Consider the following 12584-nt stretch of genomic DNA (forward strand, 5'->3'; position numbering starts at 1 on the left):
CGTCAGTCGTTTACTTGCATCCTAAGCAAAGCTCAAGATTCCCAAATGAGCACAATAACAGAATCAAGATGGTCGCCATCACCATCCTCGCCCTCCTCCTCTCCATCCATGAAGCCCGAACCGCCTCGCCTCTTCACATACACCTGCCAAACCTCTCCCTTCTCTCCAACAACAGAATCCAGCAACAGCCACACGTTCCTCGTGCCCCTCCACGTCACGACTTCTTTATCCTCCGTAGAGTCGTGCAGCACGATACCCTCTCCCAGCGGCATCTCAGCCTCCTGACCATATTGCATAGCCCCCTGGAGATCCGCGTCGGCTTCCATGGGCACAACCTCGGACCCGGCGCAGTAGTGCGTGAGCGAGTACCCGTTCACCAGCACCCAGTCGTCAGCGAACCGGAAGCGCTGCAGGAAGCAGGCCTCGCCGCAGACGGACGTCACCGCGTGGCCCTGACTGGGGTCGAAGCGGTGGCGGGACTTGTAGTGGCGGAGGGTAAGCGGGGAGACGCCTAGGTCGTAGGCTGCTGCTTGGATGTTGTAGAGGGCGTCTGTGGGGGAGTAGAAGCTCGGGAGGACGTGGAAGGAGAGGTCGGTGTGGGTCGTCACGCAGTCGTGGAGGATGCTGTCCCATTTGGTGTGGTTTCCGGTGAACCCCTCTTCGGGCCGGCACGGGAGGTGAGAGACGAGGAGGGCACCGGGCGGGGTGAGGAAAATGGCACCGCCGCCGTGCGTGACTGCCGTGTCATTCTCGACGGACCAGTCTGGTCGCTCGCTGGGAAGCCCGATGTAATAAGGGCTCGAGGCGTCAAACTTGGAAAGCTTTTGGGTGAGCTGTCCTGGAGTGGGAAGAAAGATGTCGTCGTCCAGGAGGCCAAAATATTTCTTGCCGTGTTCCTGCTCGGTCAAGGCCTCGTTGACATCCATAAGAATGGTGACCAAGTCAAGGTATCTCGAGGGCTTGTCCCGTTTCTTTTCCAGAGGCACCACTGTAGCGTCTATGCCAAAAGCTTGCAGCTTCTCGTATATTTCCCACGCCTCTCCGCTTGTGGCTCGGTAAAGCGTCACGATGACAGTCGCCCCGTTCGATTTGCCGTGGCCGTTCGTGAGCCACCGCTGCCAGTCCATGATGAGAGAGTCATTGGCGTTTGTGAGGCGCTTGTAGGTCGTTGAGATGCCTAACAGCAAATCGGAAGCATCGACGGCGCCTGGTAGTATGCTTGTGGTTACGGGAAGGTCGTTTGCATCGCCTTTGGGGTACATGTCGAAACTCTCGTCATCCCAACGAATGTTTCGAAACTCCTTATCCGCAAACGCGCGCTTGATGTTTGTCACTGGGAACCTCTGAGGGGCTTCTGGTACGACCCTGATCCTCTGAGAGTACCAAGATATGTTTTGTGTAAGACTGTGCCGCTCCGCAAATTCCCTCAGGTAATCGCTGCCGTGTATAGAAGTCTCTTTTTGGCTGGTCTTGACCACCGGCACAAGGGGATCGACGTCGATGACCTCGTAAGCATCCTGTCGACTTTTCGCAACCTGGATCAATATGAAAAGAAGGACAAGCAAAAACGTTACCGCGTGTAATGCCCTGGCATGGTTGTGATAAGCGTACATGGGCTGCATTGTAGGTGGAAGGGCGCCCATTTTGTCAGTGAATCAAGGCCGCTGTGAAAAGCAACACTTGACGCGAACGAACAAACAAATCCCCCCATTCGGAGGACATTGCCATCTTTTTGAGGGGATTTCGAGGAATGTTGGCCACGATAAAGGGATGATGCGTGGAATTCAGTCCGCCTCGGAGGTAGTGAGAGGTAGTGAGACACACCATACACACATCCGGCGAAACGCGTACACTATGGCGCCTCCATGCCAAGTGCAGAGACACAACGCTGCTGCACCCAGAGTATCTTCACCAAAGTATGCCAGAGCTGTATTAGAGTCCTAGAATCTTTCGAGTGTCTTGTTCTCAAACGTGTAAGACCAATATCTCGCGTTGCGTTGCTGGCAGGCTAGATTGCCACCGCAATGCTTCGTACCACTTCTCCCTGGCGATAAGTTTAGCTGGTGATGATGGAATGGCAAGGGCTTTCGTGCACGAATCCCGTTCGGAAGATGTAGCAGAGCACTGGGGAACAGTACTTCGAACCATCATGGCACTCGATACCCGACGCAGCAACTTTGGTGATTTAGGTTTAGGTGTGGTCGAGGAGGCTCTTTGTGGGGTTCTCGAGTAGCATCTGTCGACGGCCGGTTGTGTTGAAAATGGAAAGCCTCTTCGGGAAAAGAGTTAATTAAACTCGGGCCGACGAAACGGGATGAACGGACCTGTTCATGAGATGGTTCGGGAGATGAGAGAGGGTGTGCAACCAAAAAGCTGGCGTCTTTGGGCCGTTGGGGAAGAAGACGGGCCCGGGTGCTTAGCTAAGGCGCTCTCCGCCTCCGAGACTCCAGGGAAGGCGGGCCGCTCATGTCGACGCTTCCTCTTTTGATGGGCCAAGAGAATATCTCAAGGCAGTTTAGCATCTAAGGTACCTACTCGCTGCTACGGCAATTGTGTGGATGCTATACTTGTGTCCTCGAGCCGATGTTGTGTGACACAACCCCTCGTTCTACATCATCCTCAACATCAGAGCGTCCCTTGCCAGCCTCCTCTCAATTCATCACTTCTCGGAGATATCATCAGACATTGCACAAAAGTATCTCCCTTCTCCACACATTTATTCTCCTTCCGACGTCGTGCAACGCAGCAGTGGTGCAGCGCCGGCCACGACGAGTTTGCATCGAGGGCGAGCCGTAGAACCACGAGGTATCGGGTCGCACTGTGAGAGGCGACGCCGTCACCTCCTCAGGCTAGTATCACAGAAACATTTCAGTCCTCTACTACGTGCGACTTAAGCCTAGCGGAATCTTCATCACTCCGATTGGTTTCAAATGGATTTAGAGGCTTCATAGCGTTTTCTCTTACTTGGAAACGTTGAGTACTGCTTTAGATAGAACTGATCTTCGGTATTCAGGCATGACGATAGCCCAGATAACCCAAACACCAAGGATTCGCTGCACCCTCCTAAGCAGAAGATAATCTTGAGGAAATCAGTATTTCACAACATTGCTTGTTGACTCCATGGCCTGATGGACTACGGATGGCCTTACTCTTGGCCGCCGCGTAAGGTGGAGCTGCCCACCCGTCGGTCGAGCTACACAATCATGCTTTCCATCCACGCTGTGTACGACTAACTCCCGAATTCTGCATGGCAAAAGAGCAGAATATCCCGAAGACGATGCGCACATCCGTCACCGCTGCTATTCTTGAGTCGCACTACGCATGGCGACGTCGCCACCCCTCTCCTGTCACTCACTGTGGTGTCACCGAGACAGAGAATGGCCATCTGAAACCACGATGGAATCTTCGCCAACACTTCCCTCAGAAGCCTCAACAGTGCCGGATTTGGTATTCTATTGGGCCTCTGAAAATATGGACCTAAAAGCCACGATTCAAGGCTGGTCGTTGTCAGGATCTGGCGGGGTTGCCGTCTCTCTTTCCGGCATCGCCTAACGCTGCGAAACATATGAACAAACGCCTGGATATCGGTTCATCAGCTTGCAGCAAGGATCAGAAAAGCGCTGTCGTTCACTTCTCTTGCTACCCTTGCAACGTAATTGAGTTGTCTTTGAGGGTCCATAACCCCGTCCAGCTCATCATCTGGTCCGTTTGCAAGAATGCCCAGCCTGTGGGCCACGGCCACGCCAGACTTAATGCTTGCCGAAAGTAGCGGTGCGCGGTAAGCCGCAGAAAGCCAATGCCTAGCTACCATATCAACGAAGCACTAAACAGGGGGGGGCCATTGACTCGACTATGACCAATGCCGTTCTCCGTATTCTCGACATGCTGTGGATTCGTGATTACTGTCATTCGTAGCATCACTTCAGCGACGCAGCGAGAGTTGTCAAGACAAGTCGGATCTGTCCACGACTGATCCCACGAGGGCGATCGCGCTTGATCCATGACCTGTTCGAACAGAGGTTTCCGCGGTCTGGTCAATGCCACTGTCAGGAGGAAGACTTCTGCCGATGGACCTGCGACGCCAGCCTAGGGGCAGTACTCCAAGATAGACCGGACTCTTGTGCTTCCCATCGGACATTTTCTTCGTGCTTGTACGCAGACAAGCTCGTGGGGGAACAAGGAGCTTTCTGGTGACAGCTGCAGCCACCCCCTCCAACAGGAGCCACATAAAAGCATGATACGGATCATGCTTCTCTCGAAGAAATAAGATCATCTTAGCAAATCACTGGCCTGCCTACGGATATGCACATAGCCAGGTCACAAAGAAGATGACCCGGCTTTAGCGGTCTGACGAGAGGCCAACATCCACGCTCGCTCATAGGATAACGTGTCATCTGAAGAGAAATCGTCTAGTACCCACGATGGTCCGCTACCGCGAAGGCTATCGGTTATGGCAAATCGCAACTGGACGTCTTTGGTATGTACCCTGGTTCTTCTCTGTTCTCCAGGGCCGCGGCCGCGCGTGCCGAGTCAGCTTAACGTAGTCCTGAGATCTTCAACGCTGCAGGATGGCCAGCCTGGTTCCACCATCTCGAACAAGCTGTTAGAGTCAGCGGCCAGATGGCACTCTATGCACCTATCCGCGAACCCGCTCTGCAAATCCCACCCCTGTGCGCCTCCAGCAAAACGATACCCATACCTGTTTGGTCTTTGCGGGAGCGTCTGCTGTATTTGCGCTTGCAAACTTGTCCAATGACTCTAGGCCTTTGACGGATGAGCTCCACACTCTTCTGTGAAGCCCTTCAACGGACCAAATGTTTGAGCTGGTGATATCTGATGAAACCTGCCTAGCTTCGATCTCTGGCCGCCCCCAAGTAGGCCTCCTCAGCATGGCTCAGTAGCTCAGATACCTCTAATGTTAGCACACGACAGGCCCACAGCTTGGCTGCTTTTGTGAGCTTTCTCCAAGTTGGGTGGATTTGCGGATCCTCCTGCATGGAAGCTTCCCCGGAGCCGTTTGGCTTACCCGATTCTTCAACATCGAGACGACACATGCGGTAACTTGCGACCACCACACAAGCATCAGCAGTAACCTCACTTCATTAGACTTGGTCTCGTGAGTTCTCTCGTGGCGGAAACATATTAGACCGCCTTCAGTCTGTACTCTCGGTGTCTCCTACTTCCACCATCCTACCAGTCATCTATCACTTTGTAGCCTCACCTCGATAAGGCAAAAGAAAGAGCGGTGGCCGGTCACAAACGGAGACCTCAATGCTGAGAGGTCGATTCCAAGACACCGCAACAAAGAATTCTGCACAGAGAGCGCCGAAACTCAAGGAGAATCCCCGAGCCCCGTACTGGAGTGCAGGATCCGTTGCAGAATTGACCGTGTCTTCAAGAAAAGGGACAATCTCGAACCCCCTTGTCCTGGAAAACTTTGCCAGCGTGCTGCAAGCCCGTGGATGTTGAGTCGCCAACCCCCGGAACGAAGACATCAAGTGTTTGCCGACTGCCAAATACCTAGCTAGCCATTACCTCTACACCTGGTCTCGCTATTGCTGCAGGACTTGTCTTAAGTCTCCCATCGTTCCCCCCTCTTTTTAGGAATAGGTTCGCCTACGCCGGTTCACCAAGGTCCTGTCCGCATCGCAGCATAGCACTGCCTTCGAGACATCGGCCACCGACAAACAGCCGGCGAGATGCTTTCCGTATCTTCTCTTCTTAACCCGTCGCCTCCAGGGTCGCTTCCTGCCCCTCGGTTCCTCCCAAGTCCTGCAATGTCCTCGCCGGGAACCTGCTACTCAGACAGAGCTCCGTCACCATATCTTGACCGACCCGTCGTTCCGAAGCTCAAGATGTCCAAGGATCCGTCTCCGGTATCCAAATACAAGCCTCGTGGAGTCATCCAATACTACCCATTTGAGAACTTGGACGATATATCCCGCCGCGAGGTCCACCGCTTTCGTGTCTCGCCATTTGGTCGTATCCAGGAGTCATGTGCCCACATTCCATACAACAGCGGCAAGAAGGACTTCTTCGAGAAGACAGGGCGGGAGAGCTTTGAAGGTTCGTGATTCTAACCTCGAGATAGGCTGGCTGCCTTTGCTGATCGACCTGTCCAGTTTTCAAGTACGAGTTCAAGGTGCCTGGAGAGGACAACGACTTCACTGTCATGTGGGACTACAACGTCGGTCTTGTTCGGATGACTCCCTTTTTCAAGTGTTGCAAATATTCCAAGGTAGGGCTTCGTAACTCTATGATGGGACCTATACTGACAAGTGCAGACTGTTCCGGCAAAGATGTTAAGCCTGAACCCTGGACTCAAGGACATCACGCACAGCATCACGGGAGGCGCTATAGCAGCTCAAGGTTAGTTGAAGTGCCTCCAATTATGAACTCTGGAAGCTAATCATTTCAGGGTACTGGATGCCGTATGAATGTGCCAAGGCAGTATGTGCTACGTTCTGCTACAGCATTGCCGGAGCCCTTATTCCCATCTTTGGCCCGTCGTTTCCGTCCATGTGCGTCTCGCCTGGCTCGCCAGAGTACCAGCGCATGGTGATTGACCATCGAATCGTCGAAGACGCTGTCAAAGACGCCGGCAGGTTACGAAAAGTACAGCATCGCGCTCTCCCTCCCATCACCCTCGGGCATATGCCCAACATTGAACGACGGCCCATGCGACCTCTTCGTGACGACAGAAGACTCCGACTTAACACGACTCGTCTCATGAGTCCGTACAGCGATACCGATGGGGAGGGTGGCACCCGCTCGTGCCCGGACTCGGCGTCCAGTAACGGCTCAGACGGCGTCGGCTATAGCTACGGATATCACCAGACTCCGGCACGACACTCGCAGCCGCCGACTTCTGGATGGGTGGCTGCAAATCACCCAGAGCCGTACCGCTTGGTCGACGACATCTACCGCACAGCCCATACACCTCATCCGTACCTCAGCGCCGTCCCCCGCTTCACGCCCCTGAACAGCAGACACACGCCGACCCCTCGTCGTCCACAGTGGTCACAAAAGCGTCCCGTCGATCACGACGACAGCGATGGCGGTCGTAACAGTAGCGCCGGCGAGAGTCTCCACGCTAGCAGCCCCGCTCTGAGCTTCCAGTCTGACACTCGGCGAAGGGAAGAAGAGTCTGACGCTGAGATTGCCGAGCAGAATGCCGCGCTGGGCCTCATGACGCTCAAGACGGCGTCTCGCAAGGAGTCTGGCTACCAAAGCGACTTGGACAGCTCCGATCTACACCGCAGCAAGCGACGGCGGGCCACGTCCGCTTGAAAGGAGTTGAGCGGGGAAGATAGGGAGGGGTGAGAGGGAGAGGATAGATGACTCGGACGACTTGAACGTATTCTAGATTTCCATGTTCTTTGCTCGCGCACTCAGTTTGCATTTCTGTTTTTTGGGTGCTCAGATAATGTTTGCGGATGGAACAGGACCAACTTGTCAAGTCTCTTGTCTCTGCTTTCCAACTTCGTGTCTAAAAAGTCGAGGGTTAGGTCCGGTGTTTGGTGGAATTTCAAAAGCATTTAATAAAGTAGTCAACATGTCTGATCATCAAGACTTCCTTGTTCGCAATCGTAGCAAATAGCTCTCTTCTAAACATTGTAATCATCATTCAGTCAAGTTCAACCCCAAGCCGGAATGACTACCTCTTCTCCGCAGCCTTCTTCACCTTAAACTCCTCAACCCACCCCTTGGCCCTCGCCACAGGAACGACATACACCCTCACGATCCCATCCACAACCTCCACATTCCCGCCGCTCAAAATCTTCAACAGCGAAGCCTTCTTGCCGACTTTCACCAACCCGCCCGCCGCAGTCTCCATATAACACTCCACCCCCGCCGGGCTAGCATACTCCCCCTTCTGATCCCACGGCAGCGGCAGGATATACCCCAAGTGATCCCCCACACACTCCGTCTCATTCCACGCCTTGATGAAATCGCTCTCCATCTGCAGGGGGTACAACAGCACCGCGGGGAAACTCAGACTACTCGCCGGATCCTCCTCATCAGGCACAAGCCTCATCCGCGCGTCCTCCATCTCGGGCGGCTGCTCCGTCACTCTGTGCTTGATTCCTCGTGCAGCAAGCGCAGCCTTCAACAACATCTCCCTCCTCCTCTCGCCCGCCTTGCGCTCCTGCTCCCGCTTGGTCTTGGCGTCTGCGCGCTCCGCGGCCTTGATGATGTCCCGCGCCACGGCTTGGAGTGGTTTATTCCCCTCATCCAGCGCCAGACCTCTCGCGCACGCGTCGTCGGCTTCCGCGATGCGCTCGACTTTGAGCAGAGCACGCGCGGAGCGGTAGTAGGCTTTCAGGTTCTTCGGGTTCAGCCGCAGCGCGAGACCGCAGTCCGTCCAACAGGACCTAAAATTGCCGAGCTCGAGGTGGCACGCCGCGCGGTTGACGTACAACGACTCCAGGACGGATTTCTGCTTGGCGATTTCCTCCTCGTCGTCCTCAACCTCGATATCTCTTTCTTCTTCTTCTTCCGCCGTTGCGCTCTCGCCCTCAACTTTCGCCTTCTCCGTATGGAAAGTCTTCTCCCCCTTCGCCCGCCTCTTCTCCTCCACCGCCAAAATCTCAATCCCCTTTCCATAAAACTCCTTCGCATCAGCATACATCTTGGCTTTAAAACACTCGTTCCCGCGCTCTTTAAACTCTTCTCCATTCTCCCTTGCCGTCCCCTCGTACGCGAGCGCCTGCAGCGCGGCAACGTCGTCGTTCTCCTCGAGCGAGGTCATGAAGAGCGGGGACTTGTTCAGGTCGGCCAGGACCTCGTCGGCCGTCTTGCCGCTGAGCAGGGCGTGGCCGGGGGGCAGGGCCGCGCCCTTTGCTGCGCCTGGGATGGCGGCAGCAGCTTGTTGCGCTGCCGCTGCTTGCTCTGCGTCGCGGCGCTGGACTTCGGCGATCATGGCGTCGGCCATTTGATCCGTGATTTCTTCCATTTGGACCATTGTTGCTGATTGCGGATGCGGTCCCCGCTTTTTCTGGGAGGTGGGTTTGCTGTAGAGGATGTGTATTTGTCTCTTGGTTTGTCTGCAATGTTCAAGTCGCAAACTGTCTGAGAGAACGAATTAAAATGGTTGGTCTCAGCTGAACGAGTTGCAGGTTGTGATATGAGTTTAATGAGTCTCACATGAGATTTGTCGCTTGTTGTGTGTAAGCCTGTGATTGAGCGAAAAATTTGGAGGTGAGTTGAGTTTGTGTGTGTGGTTTTTGCGGTGGCGATTTTCATTGGGCAGATCTTTCAAATTCTGGAGTTCATGGAGGAGCTGCGAACCTCGTGGAATTCTGACTCTTCAACCTCACTTAAGGATAGGACAAATGGCTCTAAATAATTAATCGCATCTAGTGATTAATTTGAGTGATCACACAACACGATCTCTTTGATTTGAAGTTGTAGGCATCACCCAGCCAATTCACATTCAAGCGGAAATGCCAAGTTCATCAAAATGACTTCAATTCTATTAGAGCGATTAACTAGTTATGGTAAATGACCAAGTAGCAGCCGCTCCGAACGCCGAATAAATGCAACAAAACTCCATGCTCGCCAAAGACCAAGAAGCGTCTCTAGTCTATCCGATACTCATGGATGACACCAACACCAAAATTTGAGCCCGTATCCCGTGACGCCGTACTGTTTCGACCGAAGAAAGCAAACAAACTCCCCTTCTATAGCCCTTTCTCATGCTTTGGTTGGGTCGTGAAATCTTTTTTGAACTCCGTTTCGTGAAATCTCCCCGCTCGGACCATATTCGTCACATTCATCTGACAACACATTCATTCCTCGTCCGAAAACACCTCCCTGATGCTGACTCGGGACTCCTTCTTCTGCAAGCAAGGCTGGGCATCCTCCTCGCTCACATCCAACTTGCGCTCACGCTTCACAGAGAAGCACTGAATAGCACCAATGACTGCAACGACGGCACTGCCATACCATGCCAGAGCCGTACAATCGACCTTGCTTCCGAAAGTGTATAGCCATCCGGCAACGGGCGGGGCGATCATGCGGAAGCCAGCGGCAGCGCTAGCGGCGAGACCGTTGACCTTGCCCAGGGCCTTGGGAGTGGGAGTAACCTCCTTGATCAAGATGAGCAGCAGAGGGTACAAGATGATGGAAAGGACGTTGCGAACAGCCAAGCAGAAGTAGATTCCGGCGTACACAAGCGACTCGGGGAGGAACAGCAGGCTCGGGACCATGACGTAGGCGATCGGGTGGAGGACGGTGACGATGATGAAGAGTCGGTAGACACCAAACTTCTCAGCGGCGAATGGGAAGATGACGGCCTGCACGAAGAGCGCAATGACACCGTTCACTGCCATGATCATGCCCACTGCGCGGAGTGAGAGACCCAAGCCACCAGGGGTGTAGAAGGGGCTCGAAGCGTCTGTCAGAACGGTGATCGGGGAAGTGGCGCGGTCGTCCTCGAAGAAGATGGGCAAGAGATGGTCGTAGGTCATTGAGTGGTAGGTGAAGATGCAGAGGGCGAGAATCAGCGACATGATGGGCTTGGTGTAGATATTGTAGGACTGATCGGCCTTCTTCGCGGGGGTCTGGGCGCTGCGACCGCGGACAGTTCCGTAGTTGTCATCTCTCAGGTCAACGGCAGGTCTCTTCATGGCATCCGAGGTCTCCAGAAGGGGAGTCTCCTCGGAAGCGTACGTGTCGTCAGGCATGAAGACGCGAGGCTGCATGTCGGGGTGAGTCTCCTCAAGGAGGAAGTAACCTAGGATGATGCTGACGAACAGGAGTCCGGCGCAGACGAGGTTGGGCAGGAGGTACGGGTAGCGGTAGAATATGCCGTCGACGGGGAAGATGCTGGGAAAGGCGTCGTGAGGGTCGGCAAAGGTACCGCCAATAAAGGGACCGATGATTGTGCCAATGGACCATACGAAGGGCATAACCGAGAAAGCGCGGGCTACAAGATTAGCACATTGCGAAGGTTGGTGGTCAGGAGAGGGGAGTCTTACGCTCATGCTCAGGCTTGGTGACCAATTCACCAACCATGGTCTGGATGACGCCGATGTTGCCGTTAAGGAGACCGCCGATAGCTCTGCCAGCCAGAGCAATCCAGATGTTGGAGGCGAAGCCGACCATGACCATGCTGAACATGGTGCCGACGCATCCCAGGAGAAGTACGGGTTTTCTTCCGATACGGTCAGAGAGACCGCCCCAGTACATGCCCATCAGGGCCTCCGCGAGGGAGAAGGAAGAGATGAGGAGGCCGGCGTAGAAGGATGCATCTTCAGCGTTGCCGATTTCGAATCTCTTGACGAGGGCCCAGGCGTAGGGGAAGATGGAGGTGAGTGCGATGGGCTCGGCGAGACGAACAATCGCTGAAAATGTGGCGTTAGTATGCGTGGCTGGAGAGAAGAGATGGTGTCGGGTGTGTATGTGTCTGGTTGGAACGCGGCAAGACAGGGAATGCCAGGTGAAGGAATGTGGCTGTGGTAGGGAATGCAGTGGTGGATGGACGTACCAAGGAGGAAGAGCTGGATGGTGGGAAAGTCGTCTGGGTTGCGAGGGCTTTTCTGCATGGTTAGGGCCATTGTCTCTCGACTTGGTTCAAGTCTTACGATGCGACAGAACACTCGACGAAGAATCTACTGGAACGTAGGAAACTTGAAGAATGAAATGTCGGGATGCGTGTACGCTTATACACGTTTCCTCCTGTCCTGGCCGGCGGCGGTGACGTCTTGTAGGATGCGACTACACGAAAAGATGTTTCGTCCGTCTTCAGAAGAGATATTGTCGAGGGAGAGAGAAGAGGAATGTTGGCAAAGAGCGGAAGCAGGAGAGGAGGGGAGGTAAATATTGGTTCTTGGACGTGGATCCGTGTACGATAACGGCCTTCTCCCGAGTCTCGCAGGGTGGGAGGGTGGAAACAAGCGCTTGCAGCAACCCGGAGTGCCAGATGGAGCTAGAAGAAAAGAAGACTGGCGGATGCAAGCGGGAGAGGAAGCCGGCGGATGCAGTAGAGTTGCACGGTGGGATGGAAGAGAGTTGCGGGAGTGTTCGGTCGGGTTTGGTCACTGGTGGGAGGAATGCATATGACGGGCGGCGTGAGCGAGATGTTTTTTTTTTCTTCGTCCCGTCTCGCTCTCTTTCCTCGTCTGATACGACCGACTTACACCGTCCCGTCCTTCAGCACACAGTGACACAGTGTGGCGGGGCTCTCTGCTCAAGTGGGATGGATGGAGTGCATCCTGTGTGCTCCGGGTTGCAAGGATCGCAAGACTGCTAGAGACAGCCAGGTGGAGAGAACAGGGGAATTGCGGTTTCCAGACCGACGGCATCCGAGGAAAGCAGCAAGTCTGGCCGCGCGACGACAGGGAAGGAGCCATGGAGGGGGAAGCTTCGACTGATGGACTGCGCCTGCACGGACTGAACGATGCACCTCGCGCAGCTCACGCAGCTCATGCGCCAGGGCACCGCAGTTTAGGGTATGTAGATATGCGGGAAGAGAGCGGATTTCGGCCTGGGATAGTTGCATAAGTGGCGCTGCCGCTGAGGACTACGGGTGCTCCATGCAGGTGACGGGGGAGGGATCTTGCGCTAGTTTAGCGACCTTT

At 54.5% G+C, this 12584-nt stretch overlaps 5 protein-coding genes across 5 annotated transcripts; 1 reads left to right on the top strand and 4 right to left on the bottom strand.

The window, feature by feature from the left end:
* Positions 1-32: 32 nt before the first annotated feature.
* Positions 33-1622, bottom strand: BDZ83DRAFT_569460 (uncharacterized protein; the record flags this gene model as incomplete). Its single annotated transcript, XM_060504198.1, has 1 exon — positions 33-1622. The coding sequence occupies one exon, from the start codon at positions 1620-1622 to the stop codon at positions 33-35; it is 1590 nt and encodes a 529-aa protein (XP_060369026.1).
* A 2273-nt stretch (positions 1623-3895) lies between these two features.
* BDZ83DRAFT_607649 (uncharacterized protein) lies at positions 3896-4390 on the bottom strand. Its single transcript, XM_060507439.1, has one exon. It carries the CDS (start codon positions 4271-4273, stop codon positions 3944-3946), a length of 330 nt encoding a protein of 109 aa, XP_060369027.1. The 5' UTR covers positions 4274-4390; the 3' UTR covers positions 3896-3943.
* A 1387-nt stretch (positions 4391-5777) lies between these two features.
* On the top strand, positions 5778-7290 carry BDZ83DRAFT_716721 (apses transcription factor Xbp1; the record flags this gene model as incomplete). Its single annotated transcript, XM_060511874.1, has 4 exons — positions 5778-6066; positions 6123-6238; positions 6285-6369; positions 6419-7290. The coding sequence occupies 4 exons, from the start codon at positions 5778-5780 to the stop codon at positions 7288-7290; spliced, it is 1362 nt and encodes a 453-aa protein (XP_060369028.1).
* A 265-nt stretch (positions 7291-7555) lies between these two features.
* BDZ83DRAFT_607654 (uncharacterized protein) lies at positions 7556-9187 on the bottom strand. Its single transcript, XM_060507440.1, has one exon. The coding sequence runs from the start codon at positions 8963-8965 to the stop codon at positions 7658-7660; it is 1308 nt and encodes a 435-aa protein (XP_060369029.1). The 5' UTR covers positions 8966-9187; the 3' UTR covers positions 7556-7657.
* Positions 9188-9791: 604 nt separating this feature from the next.
* On the bottom strand, positions 9792-11561 carry BDZ83DRAFT_748768 (major facilitator superfamily transporter; the record flags this gene model as incomplete). Its single annotated transcript, XM_060513663.1, has 3 exons — positions 9792-10930; positions 10983-11348; positions 11492-11561. 3 exons carry the CDS (start codon positions 11559-11561, stop codon positions 9792-9794), a joined length of 1575 nt encoding a protein of 524 aa, XP_060369030.1.
* Between the last annotated feature and the right edge of the window lie 1023 nt (positions 11562-12584).

This window comes from Colletotrichum acutatum (genome assembly GCF_030867785.1).
Source record: "Colletotrichum acutatum strain CBS 112980 chromosome Unknown BDZ83scaffold_14, whole genome shotgun sequence".
In the NCBI taxonomy this organism is placed as follows: domain Eukaryota; kingdom Fungi; phylum Ascomycota; class Sordariomycetes; order Glomerellales; family Glomerellaceae; genus Colletotrichum; species Colletotrichum acutatum.

Bases quoted from the DNA above. Each gene is read 5' to 3' on its own strand.
- BDZ83DRAFT_607654 (XM_060507440.1), bottom strand. From the start codon at position 8,965: ATGGTCCAAATGGAAGAAATCACGGATCAAATGGCCGACGCCATGATC.
- BDZ83DRAFT_607649 (XM_060507439.1), bottom strand. From the start codon at position 4,273: ATGATCTTATTTCTTCGAGAGAAGCATGATCCGTATCATGCTTTTATG.